We start from the raw sequence: 16,217 nt of genomic DNA on the forward strand, positions 1-16,217 counted from the left end.
TTTGACAAACTTTGTTTCCATTCAGTAAGAGAGAGCCTGAGTCTAGTTCTGCCAGGTCTGTGACCTCATCAAGCCGAGGGCACAGTGCAGCCTTATAAACCCAACCGCACATCCCCCCAAACTCACAGCAATCTTTCCTAGGTCATTACTCTGGTAATAATCACATCAGCATGTCAGGATACTTGTCAAACGTCTGTGTTGAGGAATGATGACTGTGTTACAGGTATGTTACAGATATGTTACAGGTCTTTCAGACAAGCTTTGTGTACTGGCTATAGAGGCAGTATCTACAGTACCTACCTGTACTAGGTAGGTATAGGCCTATAGACATGCACAAGCATGAATCCATGTTGCGTGCATATGGTGATGTCCTCTCTGCCAAAGCAATAGCTAATCCTCTGCAAACAGTATGAAGTGCTGTTTATCATTACATCACCTTTTGGCTGTGATCCTGCTCCTATTGTGGACCTGTAGAAGACTGAGACAATGAGATGTGAAAGGGCCTGAGCCGGTTTGACACAATGACTGTGTTTGCTTCCCAAATTGTAACCTATTCCCTATGTGTTGCACTACTTTTGACCGGGGCCTATTGGGCTCTGGTCAAAGGTAGTGCACTATGTTGTTAGTACGGGGCTATTTGGGACTCATCCTGTGTGATGTTCAGCTGGCCAGATTAGTAGTAGAACAAATCATGATTAAATGTAATCTCTCTGGGCAGATTCACACACGTTACAAACTCTTTCATTCATAGTGTCACAGAGTATGAATGTACTAGTCTGGTCAGTTTACTACACGGAGGGGGAGAAGACTGTCATGGCATTGTGCTTTCTTCAGTGTTCCCACTGGCCACAGACGTCAGTTCAACATGGAGATTTTATTTACATTGGGTTGAGTTGTCAACTAATGTGTTAAACAAAACATTTCACCCAATCATTGGATTTAGGTTGAAAGGTGGGTAAACAAAAAGAAGATGAAATACCCTGACGTTGATTACTTTTTGAAAATCCAATCAGTTTTCCACGTTGATTCAACGTCATTGCATAGACATTTTTGGTTGAAATGACGTGGAAACAACATTGATTCAACCAGTTTTGCCCATTGCCCATACTGTAGTGTATCAGTATTTCATAACAATCACCTTCCTGATACAGTTGTAGGTGAGTTGACATTAAAGGTACATTCTGGGGTAGATGTCCACCGATTTATGATTTTTCAACGCCGATACCGATTATTGGAGGGCCAAAAAAGCCGATACCGATTAATCGGCCAAATTATTATTTTATTTTTTTGTAAATAAACAATAATACTGAATGAACACTTATTTTAACTTAATATAATACATCAATAACATAAATTTAGCCTCAAATAAATAATGAAACATGTTCAATTTGGTTTAAATAATGCAAAAACAAAGTGTTGGAGAAGAAAGTAATATGTGCCAATGTAACGGATGTGAAACGGCTAGCTTAGTTAGCGGTGCGCCCTAAATAGCGTTTCAATCGGTGACGTCACTTGCTCTGAGACCTTGAAGTAGTAGTTCCCCTCTGCAAGGCTTTTGTGGAGCGATGGGTAACGATGCTTCGTGGGTGACTGTTGTTGATGTGTGCAGAGGGTCCCTGGTTCGCGCCCGGGTATGGGCGAGGGGACGGTCTAAAGTTATACTGTTACATCAATATGCAATATGTGCCATGTAAAATATGTGCCAGTTAACTGTACGTTTGCAAGATTGAATCCCCTGAGCCGACAAGGTGAAAATCTGTCGTTGTGCCCCTGAACAAGGCAGTTAACCCATCGTTCTTAGGCCGTCATTGAAAATAAGAATGTGTTCTTAATTAACTGACTTGCCTGGTTAAATAAAGGTATAAAAAAATCATTAAGTCATTAAAAACATCGGAAATCGGCGCCCAAAAATACCGATTTCCGATTGTTAAGAAGACTTAAAATCGTCCCTAATTAATCAGCCATTCCGATTAATCGGTCGCCCTATATTCTGGGGATTGGGAATCTGTTCAGTGGTCATTTCAATGTTACAGAATGTATCGTTATGAACTCTCCCCAGTATTATACTTGACGTGAAGATTGTTGTTTGCTGTTCAGAACACTATGGAGGAGGGAATGTTCTGGTAAAATAATACCATTGTGGTGGACCTCATCATCATTAGCAGTTGAAGAGGCCATGCAAGGACTCTTACCTCATATGGTGACTAACTAATTGGGTTCTGGCAGATTCCTCTTCTCACCTTGGCCAAGCTGACAGGCAGCAAAACAAAGTATGCTCATCGACAAACTATGTTTGTGGTTTCGTACCTAGCGTACGCAGCAACATTAAAAATCATGTTCACAGTTCATACATAGACTACATCAGCAACAGTAAAACCATGTTCACAGTTCATACATAGACTACATCACAACAGTAAAAATCATGTTCACAGTTCATACAGACTACATCACAACATTAAAAACCATGTTCACAGTTCATACATAGACTACATCACAACATTAAAAACCATGTTCACAGTTCATACATAGACTACATCACAACAGTAAAAATCATGTTCACAGTTCATACATAGACTACATCACAACAGTAAAAACCATGTTCACAGTTCATACATAGACTACATCACAACAGTAAAAACCATGTTCACAGTTCATACATAGACTACATCACAACAGTAAAAACCATGTTCACAGTTCATACATAGACTACATCAACAGTAAAAACCATGTTCACAGTTCATACAAAACATGTTCATGTTCACAGTTCATACATAGACTACATCACAACAGTAAAAACCATGTTCACAGTTCATACATAGACTACATCACAACAGTAAAAACCATGTTCACAGTTCATACATAGACTACATCACAACAGTAAAAACCATGTTCACAGTTCATACATAGACTACATCAGCAACAGTAAAAACCATGTTCACAGTTCATACATAGACTACATCACAACAGTAAAAACCATGTTCACAGTTCATACATAGACTACATCACAACAGTAAAAACCATGTTCACAGTTCATACATAGACTACATCACAACAGTAAAAACCATGTTCACAGTTCATACATAGACTACATCAGCAACAGTAAAAACCATGTTCACAGTTCATACATAGACTACATCAGCAACAGTAAAAACCATGTTCACACTTCATACATAGATGACATCAGCAGTTCCATAACTGGTGTTTTTGTTTTGTGCTCTTCTGAGAAGTTCAGAGATAATTCCAAAAACATCATCATCTCAAACCGTGCTTTCATTTGGCTTGCTTGAATAACTGGTACTTTCCAGCAAAGGTCTCTCTTTGCACATTCTTGTTAGTTTTTGTTTACTTTATTGTTGGACTATAACATGATCTGGAGGGAGTGAAATGGGTGAGAGCTTCCAAAGGAAAGTAGGCTCTAAAAATAAAGTGTTACCAACGTTTCTCTGAAAGTAGTGTACAAAGCCAGTATAGATGTGCCAAAGGGAGTGATCCAGCCTAGGATTGGAACCCTAGATTCTCCCAGGTTCTTAACAGAAGTATAGTTCTCTCACAGTATAGGTTTCCCAGCACTCCTACGTCCAACCATTACAGTCATGGAACAGGACAGCCTGTGTGACTGTCAAACCCAACACTGACCAGTAGCGTGGGCCCTCGGCAATGTTTACTCTCAAAACACACAGCTTTGTCAGGGAAGTGAGCGAACAACAGCCAGAGTTGATATGGAGACATGCCAGACGCTCCACTCCAGCCAGCTCTATTTCAGTCTCACACAAACACACACAGCAGAGCAGAGAACACTGGGGCATATCTGAGCTCTCATGACAGTCAATCAAAGAGATTGTTAGATATTATTATACACTCACTTGGCACTTTGGCAGTACACACTTAGAAAAAAGGGTTGGCTTTCCCCATAGGAGAACCTTTTGGGTTCCATGTAGAACTCTCTGTGGAAATGGTTCTTCATGGAACCAAAAAGGGTTCTTCAAAGGGTTCTCCTATGGGGACAGCCAAAGACAGTGACCCGGGTTGAACTCTTTAGAGGTGTTGCGTAACCAGCTCCTTGTCGACCTGGATCCCAGCTGTGCCCTTTGTCTGTTTGAACAGCTCAAATGTTGCAAGACTAACTGTGAGTAATAGCTGCAATCCATTAGGGCCAAACAGGGCCTGATTGCTTTAGTGTCTACTGTGGCACAGTTTACTCATCAACAGAACCCTGAAGGTTTACGGAATTACACGCTATCCTCCTGGGACGAGTGCATTGTGATGGTGTAAGCAAACCCTCACTAACGGATATGGCTGCTCTCTGCTCTCGCCTGGAGCCCAGATCTCTGAGTTTAGATCTGTTCAAGCAGACTGCTGCTTGCGGTGATGACATCATCCCCGAATCATTCCGTGCCTTGCGTGTGTACATATGCAGTCAAACAGCTATCCCTCTTACTCATAAACTGTCAGCCAGGCCACTAATACAACTGGTGATGTAATGAATGATTCAAGGCGTTTTTCTTTTCATCCTCAGATCAAACACACAGAACAGAGATTGGCCTATGCCTATTCAGGATTTGTATTCACAATCACTTTTTCATCAAGGTGCATGTTTACCTTTCCAGGTACTATATAACGCAGAAAACGATAAATGACACAGTGAATGGAGCTTAAGACTGTCGGACCATTCATGGCTTCATCATTGTCATGAGTCAGTGATTTAACCAAACCACAGTCTTATACAATGATACAGAGCCTGGACGACTGAGCTTCGGGCTGAATAAAACAAATCACTCCCTTCACACAGCTGTCGCCTGCCTCAACCCACCAACCCTTTACCCCACGGCTATACCCAACCCCACCCCAACCCATCTATCAATCCTCTTCCACTATGTTCCTTCCTGTTCCCCCTGCAGGTAAAAAACCATGCGTTCCCGTAGCAACAGCCTAGAGGACACAGCAACGGCCAAGCTGGCTCAGCACCAGGCACGATCACAGCGGGGGGCCACAGAACGTGAGGAGCCCCAGGGCAGGGGTGCAGGACGGGCCAGGCACAGGGAGCCCCCCGATGACACAGGCACAAACACAGGCACTGTCCAGAGAAAGGAAAATGAGGGCAGTGGCAGCAGTGGGAGTGGCAGTGCCAGCAGTAACAGTCGGAGGGAGAAGGCAGCAGGCGGGAAGACCAGGGACCTCTCCAGAGACGACCTTCTGTTCCTTCTCTCCATGCTAGAAGGAGAACTGCAGGTGAGGAGAGACTGTGGGACTGGCCAGGGTTTGGCTGGTTCTGGGTTATCTGGTGAGGAGAGGCAGGTCACATGGCTTCTTGGTAATACTAAACCATGGGTAGTCTAGCTATAGGACATGCTTCTTTGTAATACTGAACCATGGGTAGTCTAGCTTTTGGTAATACTAAACCATGGGTAGTCTAGCTATCATGCTCATAGAACTGTGTCCTCTTCTCTCTCCCCCCTACCACAGGCCAGAGACGAGGTGATCACGGTGTTGAAGGCTGAGAAGATTGACTTGGCCCTCTTGGAGGCCCAGTATGGGTTCGTCACCCCACAGAAGGTCCTTCAGGCCCTGCAGAGAGACACCGTCCAGAGCAAGGCTGAGACCTTCCAGGAGGACATCTACGAGAGGCCCATGGCTGAGGTAGCACAGTCTCAACATTCAATACAGCAGCTCAGTAAAGTCTGGGGTCAGTGAAGTGTAGCACCCTGATAAGACGACTTGGAAGTGTTGAGACTTCAGCTACAGTATATGGGCGGCAGGTAGCCTAGCGGTTAAGAGCGTTGGGCCAGTAACAGAAAGGTCGCTTGTTCGAATCCCCAAGCCGACTAGGTGAAAAATCTGTAGATGTGCCCGTGAGCAAGGCACTTAACCCTAATTGTTCCTGTAAGTTGCTGTGGATAAGAGTCTGCTAAAATGTATATGAAGTAGCTACTTTATAGGTTCAAAGACCAATTTTTGTGTTTTTGTCTCATGACTGGACAATCACATTTGAACATACATTAATACATCCGATATCACCTCACATGGAGGTGACAGGAAGTGTATTTGGAGTGGTCAGTAAACGCTCTGGTCTCTCCTAGCTGGACAAGCTGGTGGAGAAGCAGAGGGAGACCCACCGTCGCATGCTGGAGCAGCTGCTGCTGACTGAGCAGTCCCACAAGTGCGCCCTGTACAAGCTGGACGACGAGAAGAGGAACCATGGAGACTTCATGAGGAAGAGTGACGAGTTCACCAACCTGCTGGAGCAGGAACGAGAAAGGTCTGTTTGTTGCTGTTTCTCAACACTTAACAAACATACATGCGCAAAGGCAGGCAAACACGCATGTATGCACATATACACACACACGGATACACACACACACACACACACACACACAAGAGCTGAGCACGCTCCTCAGAAAGGCTCCTCAAGGTGTTGAATGAATGATCTTGAAATGAACACCTACATGCCAAAATCTTTATGGATGGTTTGTATTTACTGTTTTCACATAGAAAAGAGGGACTTAAAACCAAACGCTTGATAAATAATTCAATACATCAGTTTCAGGTTGCTTTTGATTGGTAATCCCCTTATAAATGACGTGGCTGTATCATAACCCAGGTTGTGTTGAGACATGTTGTCGTAAGACGACAGAGTGATGCATAATGCCAGAAGAAACTTTACTCATTGGCTTCCAAAGAACAATAACCCAACCCTGAATAGCTGCTATAGACAGACTCCTACTGATGTTTGTGTAGGCTAGATATTAGAGTAATACGTGTTCTTTACGGTTGGCTGGTATTTATCTGGAATTTAGAAGGACATTATGAATAGCAGACTGTAGTTACATACAGAGAAACACTTTCTTGAAGGTTCCCCGTTTTACACACGTTTAGGTTTCATCCAGGGTTCTGCAACTGTGATAATTGAACTGTAATATACTCTATGTATAATATTACAGCAAATGAATGGGCATGCCAAGGAGATGTCCAAAACGAACACTTTATACACATTAACAGACCATCTGACAGAGTACAGAGTTCCCCTATTATAGACATTAATTGTGTCGTAACTCAAACATGACCCAGACTCATTTTGGTACTTAGAAACTCGACCATAGCGTTCAGATCGGGTGTGTTGAAGTCACACTCGATGACTTGGCCCAAAATTAAACTGCCTTTGCCCTTGTTATAAGCAACATCTCTCTCTAAATCTGTGTAAAACGGACTAGACTGTACCATACAGGTATAGTATGACCTTCTCCCTCCACCATCTCTCCCTCTAGCCGCCCCTGCTGCCTCAGCCAGATTCATTCACACGTCCACCAAATCACTTCAGAGAGAGAGAGATTTGGCCATCAGCCCGGTCCAGAGTGAGGTGCCCTAATTATGATGACCGCATTATCAGAACCTCTCTGGGTTGGTCGGTGTGTTTGGCTTGGCGGCCACGGCCTGGGCCTGCAGCACTGGGCTCAGTCACGGTTCGGAGGAGCGTGTCAGGAAGTGTTGAAGTGCCATGATAAATATCCCTCCGTCCAGGGTTCACGTTAATTACTCTGTGAGAACAAGGTGAAAGATTTATACGTGAGAGGAAGAACACAATGGCCTAGGAGGAAAAGCGCATTAATCATACTGCATGTTCAACAAGATGTCAGGTCGCCATGGTAATGACTAAAGTTTGGCCATAGCTTTGTAGACTAGAGGACATCCAGATTTGGGTTTGAGTGAGTAAACTGTAAAGAAAGTAGAGCTGAAAGTTTTCTTCTACGTCTGCCTTCATCATCTGTCTTCGCTCAGAGACCGGCTGGAGCAGAACTAGAGCAACAAGTGAAGTGCTTGGGGAACAAGTGTAGAGTAAAGGTGGGTCTCTGAGGTGTTGTCTTACCTCATCTAATCCCTGGTTGTTTGTCTAGACCAGTGGTTCCCAAACTTTTTATAGTCCCGTACCCCTTCAAACATTCAACCTCCAGCTGCGTACCCCTTCTAGCACCAGGGTCAGCGCACTCTCAAATGCTGTTTTTTTGCCATAATTGTAAGCCTGCCACACACACACACACTATACAATGCATTTATTAAACATAAGAATGAGTGAGTTTTTGTCACAACCCGGCTGTGACAAAAATGTGCCTGTATTTCGTTTTCATGTTAGGGAGGGCCGAGAATCCACTCTCACATAGGTACGCAAAGGGCATCAGTGCCTTAACAGCGCAATTTTCCAAGGCAGGATACTCTGAGCGCTGCCAAACCAGAAATCTGGCAGTGGCTTCTGATTAAATAACATTTTCACAGAACCGCTTGGTGAAATTTCGATGGGGCTCTCTTGTTCAGATATCGGTAGGTGGACTGGAGGCAGGGCATGAAAGGGATAACGAATCCAGTTTTATGTGGCATCCGTTTCGCGAAAGTACCTGCGTAATTGCTCACCCAACACACTCAGGTGCTTCGCTATATCACATTTGACATTGCCCGTTCATTTGCACACAAGAAATCATACAATGATGGAAAGACCTGTGTGTTGTCCTTGTTAATGCAGACAGAGAAGCGCTCCAACTTCTTAATCATAGCCTCAATTTTGTCCCGCACATTGAATATAGTTGTAGAGAGTCCCTGTAATCCTAGATTCAGATCATTCAGGTGAGAAAAAACATCACCCAGATAGGCCAGTTGTGTGAGAAACTCGTCATCATGCAAGCAGTCAGACAAGTGAAAATTATGGTCAGTAAAGAAAACTTTAAGCTCGTCTCTCAATTTTAAAAAATGTGTCAATACTTTGCTCCTTGGTAACCAGCTCACTTCTGTATGTTGTAAAAGCATTACATGGTCACTGCCCATATCATTGCTTAGTGCAAAAAATACATGAGAGTTCAGGGGCTTTGCTTTAACAAAGTTAACCATTTTCACTGTGTCCAAAACATCTTCAAGCTGTCAGGTATTCCTTTGGCAGCAAGAGCCTCTCGGTGGATGCTGCAGTGTCGGGAGCAACTGCTTGCACGTACGTTACCACTCCACTATGTCAACCTGTCATGGCTTTTGCGCCATCAGTACAGATACCAACACATCTTGACCACTAAAGTCCATTTGATGTCACAAAGCTGTCCAGTAGCTTAAAATGTCGGCGCAAGAGTGTAGGTTTCATTGAGTTGTGAGATAGTACTTTTGCACATATAACACACTGTGACTGAGGAAAGGCACTACTCCCAATATAAGTGAACCCCAAAACAATGTAGTTCTCATCATATTTGCGCCTCTTCGATGGTCCAACATCCCTGTCTGTTGTTCGGTGCTTTCCCGGGTAAGGGGGCAGTAGCTCTTCGGCTGCATCAGATTCACATCTGTCAGTGTCCATGCTAGCTGGGCTAACAACAAATGTAGAATTACTGATGCTAGCATTGGATGTGCTCGTGGAAGCAGAACAACTTGCCGTCTTCAGGTGCAGGTGTAGTACTGCGGGTAGTAGCAGTACTACTAGTAGAGCTGGTATGTGTCTCTATGGACGCAGGCCTTACTTTTTTAACCATTTATCCATTTTCGAGCAAACGGAATGAGCAGCAGCTACGTTTTGGTTACATACGGACCGTTAGTGGAATTCTCACGAGAGACTAACGGTTAATGTGATTGGATGTTAATTATTTGACTTGGCTACCTGTATTTCACATTGTGTTGTTATTTCGCTGAACACTAGATGGTTTAATTTGATTTTTTGGCAGTGAAACGAGGCTACTCAGGTGAGAAAAAAACTCAATCAAATGTATAGCCCCGTTGGAAAATACAAATGGACTGTTTGAAAATGTGAAGAGTTTTCAATTATAATTTAATAAAAATGTGAAACACATTTGTATTTGGCGTAAACCCGGCGGCATTGCGTGGAACCCCCGTTTGAGAATACCTGGTCTAGACTATCCTCAGAAGACTGGTTCTTTTTACATGGCTGAATTCTGGGTAATTATGATATTATCCTATGCTGTTACAAACTATCAAATGTCTAGAGAGTCAGCAACCCTTAAGATTACTGAAGGGCTCTGTTCCATTAAGACTGTGTCATTTAGGCTCTTAATAAGTAGCATGTATGACGAACAGTGTTTATTCAAGCCAAACAAAATCACTAAATAAAGTTGGACCTGGACAAAGAAACATTAGAGTCACTTTCTCAAAGTAACTCTGAGTATTGGCATTCAACAGCCCACCAGCACGTACACAGACTGTCATGTGTGTTGCTGTCTTGTCTTGTGTTTACCATTTGGACCAAACATGGACATGAACCAGGGGGTAAAAAGGCTTCTTTGAACCATCGTAAACCTTTTTGCTCAAAATGGAAACACATTCTCTTTGACTCTCTTGGATGTCTACAGCAAAAATAATTCCCCAAAGGATTGCAATAAATACTTTAACAGTAGTAGTCGTCCCATTTCAGGACCTGATACGTCGTGTGGCAGCTTCTGTTCTGAAGACAGCCATTCCCAAAGATAATCACAGGGGGCAGAAACACAAAACAGGAAAACCTCAGAACACACAGAATGTAGATGGACAAACCAATTATCACTGGTCTGAAGAGAGCGACAATAGCCTCTGTGATCTCAGCACTAAAGCTTGGCCAGAGCTCACCCTTTTGAAGAGCACTGCGCAGCACCAGTTTTTCATTTCATGCCCGTTAATCCATTGTTGTATGATGCATTTTCGCTGGATGCAGTCATTTCCTTTCTGGACCCTGCTGGCAAGCAGCGAGTGTGATTACATACTACGAGGGCTATGTGTAGGGGTTTAAGAACAGACGAGACACCAGAGCTCCCCTTCTCTCTTCTCTCTCCTCTCTCTCTCTCTCTCTCTCTCTCCTCTCTTCTCTCTCTCTCTCCTCTCTTCTCTCTCTCTCTCCTCTCTTCTCTCTCTCTCTCTCTCCTCTCTCTCTCTCTCTCTCTCTCGCTCTCTCTCTCTCTTCTCTCTCTCTCTCGCTCTCTCTCCCTTAATTTCCTCCTCTCTTTCTCATATCTCATTGTCTCTTTCTCCCTCTTTATTTTGGCACTGAGCCTCCAACTGTTGGGTGACCCTTCCTGGTCCTGGAAAGCTCATGTAGCATGTTAATCTGGGAGTTAAGGGGGAGAGAGGGTTTGGGGGGGTTGATAGAGGTCAAACAGCCCCCTCTGATTAATTGGCTATCGAGCCATGTCCAGGCCTGAGGACCTCACTACAGTGTGTTTGTGTGTGGCAGTAGTGGGGTGTGAGAGCAGAGTAGCACTGAGCACTCTAACCATCAGCAGATGTTGCCTGAAACATGACTTCAACACGTGTGTAACGTACGGCACCGAGGCACTTCAGCTCACTCTGTCTCTTTTGGGTTTGAAAGGTGAAAGGTTAATTTGGTTGACTAATATGTTAATATGCAAATCTGGATGTTTTTATTTTCTTGTTAGTGGGTGACTATACCTTTAGACAGAAATGTTGTTTCTCATGAAAAAGTAGCGCTCTGGTCATTGGTTTGACAGCCTGGTAAGATGGATAGGTGTTCTCTCTCTACATCTCTACAGTCCCATCTCACACACAGGGGCTCAGTGTGCCGGTCCACTGACCCTGTCATGATTACATCATTCAGGTGCATCTGGAACATTCCACTGCCATTCCATCATTCCTTGTGATGCTTATTATTACCCTGCATCCCAAATGGCACCCTGTTCCCTATGTAGGGTACTACTTTTGACCAGGACCGCATATTGGGCTCTGGTCAAAAGTAGTGCACTATATAGGGAATAGGGTGCCATTTGGGGCGCAGTTCCTTCTCAGTTCTCGAAGATAGAACACTGGGGAGTTTTGATCTGCTTCCATAAATTCATTATAATATATGAGCAGGAACAGCATACCTCTCTCAGTATGACTACACCTTCAGGGTAGGATCGACTACAAATGTCCAGGACTATGTTTTAAGAAGTTATCATCCAGCTGTTACTGGTACAGGCACAAGCAGGATCCCCTGTCACACCTTGACTATCTATTTTAGATGCTATTACTCTCTCATTAACTACTAGAGGCAGCAGAGTGATGAATCATCTGTTGCTGACCAATTAGATTAAAGCGCATCCAGCCAAGACTCTTAACAGTTGGTCATGACTTTAATTAAGGAATAGCACACCTGTATTGCCATGGCTCCCAGAATGCTTTGCTACACTTATGCATGCTGTACATTCCTGTTTGGAATTTCAGTGTAGGGCTGAAGGTATAGAGAAAACATAACAGAATGTTGGGACTTGCCAGCAAAATGTTTATCCCCAGCAAGGAATAAGATAAAAGAAACATGAAACCATCTTTAATTGGAATGTAAAAAATGTTATATGATCGTTTATCTCTGCTTTTTGATGTGGAAAGAGTTGCAAACATAGAGGTCATGGACTTGGAAAGGAGAAGAGCAGAGACACACACACACTTGCAGTAAGCAAACTCTGTTTTCCATGTCTGAAGGGGAGACATTGTTTGAAATGTGTGTAGTAGTGTGCTCTAAGGCCCAACCACAGGAACTGTGGTGAGGTCCAGAATCATCACACAGCTATGACATATTCATCAACTCCTTCTAAACATACAGATGACACGGACTCCCCTCGATGTGCTTTGTCCAAACAAAACGGGCTGGAACTCGGCTCCGGTTGTGTCAGTACATCTTTGACCTTCCACTTCTGGGAAATAGGGACTGAGGAAAGTTTGGCTTAAGTGATTCAGCCAATATAACTCCGTGAATTTAGAATTTCTGCAAGTGTGAGAGTTGTGTCAGTGTCCTACGATTCATCCTCTGAAAACTCTCATTCACAAGAATACTGCTTTTTTCGTACGAAAAGACCATACCTACTAACCAGACTTGTTAGACGATTATTGTAGTTAATGTGGTTTGTTTTATGACTTCCTCTCTGAATACTTTCTTGTCTGAACTTGAAAAGCCTGTATATATGTTTTATGGCAGTTCACATGATACAGTGTGTATTCAGGTAGAAACGTATCCTCTTGAGGTGGCTGAAGCTACAAACTAAACTAAATATGGAACCTAAGGGGAAATCCACTTCTCTCTCTTCTTTTCTGTCTTTACAGTTCATTTGATCACCCTGTTGCAAACTTTTTTTTGCTGTAGTTATGGTGTGGTTTTCATATAAACCCTTTTGGGCTTCATACCTCCCCTGCACACCGTTTTTACCATTTTGTTTTATCTCTACTGTTTTGTCTTTCACTTCTTTTCTTTAGTGTGAATAAATCAAACCTAAAACCTAAACCAGGGGATGTTTAAAAATAATTCTAAAGTTTGTCATTTCCACTTTGACATTTCAGACTTGATTTTCCCTTATGAAAAATGCATCAACCCCTACAAAAATGTCCATTTAATTATAATCCACATAATAATTCACATGTCCTGTTGCTGCAGGATTGCGTTCCTGCTGTGAGAAACTGGTCAAATTAGGATCCCACACCTGTACACACTGTAATTGTGTCACACAGGCGTGGCCTTGGACCGATTGGAAAATGTGAGCTGCTTCCTGATTGTGACCTGACCGACTAGTCTGCCAACAGTCCCTCTTCCTCTTCTACTGCAAGATAGTGAGAGAATTGTCTAGCCATGGACGTGACAATGATGAGACCAACACTTTGATCAGTGTGCTCCACTATGGTCTGCCTCTAATAGAACTGAAGCAGATCCCACCAGGTTACATATTGTGATGAGAAAGCCTGTTAAAAACCTTAAAAGCTAATGGACACTTTTAGTGCACTGTACTCAATACACAATATCTATAATGATGGCCATATTTATACTACAGTGCAGTACCTAACTGAACCTCAAACAGTAATGTGTCTAGGAGGTGAACTATAACTGAAACCTAGGACATAATGATTAAAGGGCCGTTTTACGATATGTAAGTGCTTTTCTTAGTGTGCAGAGCTGTCAGACGTTTCTCCGTTACCTCTGTAAATGTGTGGGCCTATTAGGTCCGGGAGCCGTCATTGTATGGCGTCGTGTGATTACATATCTCTGACAGAATGCAGTTATTAGCCTGGCAGACCACAGAGTACATACTCTACTCTCAGCTCATATTTTCACCCTGTGAGACAGAGAAAGAGAGAGAGTGTATTACTTTGGATGATTAAGCACATTAGTGCTTTGCATAATGAACGATGCCTCCCACTCCTATCCTCCTGCATTTTGATGTACTGTATAAAACTCTCCAACTTTCAGGGAATTTAAGCCCAGTTATGATTTGCCAAGTTTGTGTCACTGTCCCTTGTATAAATGGATTCCTCCCTTGCGTAAGTGTGTCCAGCTAGGGTTTCATTCCACTCCCCCAGAGGTATTCCAAAAAGTAAATGGAACTTTGGGAAGGAAATCTAGCAGTTAACACACCAGTAAGCCTGAAATGTCTTCCCCATGTTCTGCCTCCATTGAATCTGCTGAGTAAAGACGAGTCTTCATTTACAACAGAGGAGCAAAAATGCCAGGAATTACATGTTGAGGATACTTTTACCAGCGATCTGATTTCTCTCTCTCTGTAGCAGTTGTTTGAGTGGATAGCCTACACAGTACCTCTTAAATTATGGCTGGCACGACACGGGTAAAGGAAGTTATTTTCATATTGTCAGGCTGGAAGGAAGCGACTGACAGCTTGAAGGTTGCTGCGTCCCAAATGGCACCCCATTCCCATATAGTGCACTAATTATGACCAGTGCCCTATGGACCCTGGTCCCAAGTATACCACACTATAACGGGAAAAGGGTGCCATTTTGGACGTAGACTTGAACATGACGTCCCTGAGGCTGGCAGCAGCAGCTGTGTCTGTCTGTACAATGTGCTGGAGCTGCTCATGCTCTCCCGCCAACATGGTGTCAAGATAGTGAGTGAATTATGGGGGAAAAGTGGCCCAGAGCTGCCAGTTGAAATCTCATGTCGAGGTGAATGCATTCTCCATTCTCCGGGCCGGACGGCTCTCTCTTTGTCTGGCTGAATTGTGAAAACATTTCATTCAAACTGGGATGTGGCAAACAAACATTCTTTGTGTTTTGATGGCATCTGCCCGTAATCACAGTGGCATTTCATGTAAATCTTTTCTGAGGAATTTTATTCGCAATCTTGTGTCATTCTGTGTTCTGTCATGTCAAATGACATTCAGCAGTCAGTAACAACACATGCCAAAAGAGACATGAACATGTTTTGTACAAGCCAGGGGGCTGGATCGCTCAGAACAACCAGAGTTAAGGGGCTTCTCTGTGACATGACTTGCCCCTGATGTAAGGTCTAATGGTTTATGTCAAGTGCTGTGTGTTGCTTAATGTTGATTGGTGCAGCGGTCTAAGGCACTGCTTGAGGCGTCACTACAGACACTCTGGTTCGATTCCAGGCTGTAACACAACCGACCGTGATTGGGAGTTCCATAGGGCGGCGCACAATTGTCTTAGCGTCGTCCGGGTTTGGCCGGTGTAGGACATCATTGTAAATAAGAATGTGTTCTTAACGGACTTGCCTAGTTAAATACAAACAATGTAAGAATACAACTCTGTATTGTTACAAACACCAATGAATTGTAAGCCATACCCCGACCTACATGTACCAATGACCTGGACTATCCTGTACCCCCGCACATTGACCCTGTATATCATTATTGTTATTTTGTGTTACTTTTATTTCATTTTTTTATTTTGTAATATTTTCTTAACTCAATCTTCTTAAAACGGCATTGTTGGTTAAGGGCTTGTAAGTAAGTAAGCATTTCACGGTAAGGTCTACGTGTTGTATTTGGCGCATGTGACAAAATAAAATGTCATTTGATTTGTTTTACTTCAGATCATTGGACATACTTCTATTCCACAGATGTAAACGTGAGCATTCACCATATACCAGGAGCAACGTTCCAAGGCCATGTTGTGTTACGTCCTCAATGAGTCAGAGTTGGATTTGTATCTGCTATTATTCATGGGGCTCTCCCATCAACATGGAAGCTAATGTGGTGTACACACTTCCAACTTCTGTGTGTACACACATTTTTATTAACTTTGTGTAAAATCTAAAGTCGACCTCGTAACTCGCACAAAGAGTTAGGAAACGGCTAATTTTTGAGGTGGTAACTGTTCATTACTAACATTTATGGGGATGGAGGTTCAATTGACTTTTCCTTGACGGGAATTCGGCTGCTGACGCAGACTCCACACGGTCCGCCATCAAGTTTGTTTACTTGTTTGGTGTGAATGCAGCCCTTTGTTAGAGGCAAGCTAGGTCAGTCTGCTAATAA

At 43.2% G+C, this 16,217-nt stretch overlaps 1 protein-coding gene across 1 annotated transcript in view; it reads left to right on the forward strand.

Annotated features, from left to right (window-relative positions):
• LOC115121642 (filamin A-interacting protein 1-like) overlaps nucleotides 1–16,217 on the forward strand; it is a 93,106-nt gene that overhangs the window by 46,167 nt on the left and 30,722 nt on the right. The window contains exons 2-4 of the mRNA XM_065023724.1: nucleotides 4,899–5,229; nucleotides 5,464–5,637; nucleotides 6,078–6,256. Of these exons, the coding sequence (XP_064879796.1) occupies nucleotides 4,909–5,229; nucleotides 5,464–5,637; nucleotides 6,078–6,256 (674 nt within the window). The 5' untranslated portion in view covers nucleotides 4,899–4,908. The remainder of the gene's footprint in view (nucleotides 1–4,898; nucleotides 5,230–5,463; nucleotides 5,638–6,077; nucleotides 6,257–16,217) is intronic.

The sequence above is a fragment of the Oncorhynchus nerka genome, linkage group LG2 (genome assembly GCF_034236695.1).
Source record: "Oncorhynchus nerka isolate Pitt River linkage group LG2, Oner_Uvic_2.0, whole genome shotgun sequence".
NCBI classification, from domain to species: Eukaryota; Metazoa; Chordata; class Actinopteri; order Salmoniformes; family Salmonidae; genus Oncorhynchus; species Oncorhynchus nerka.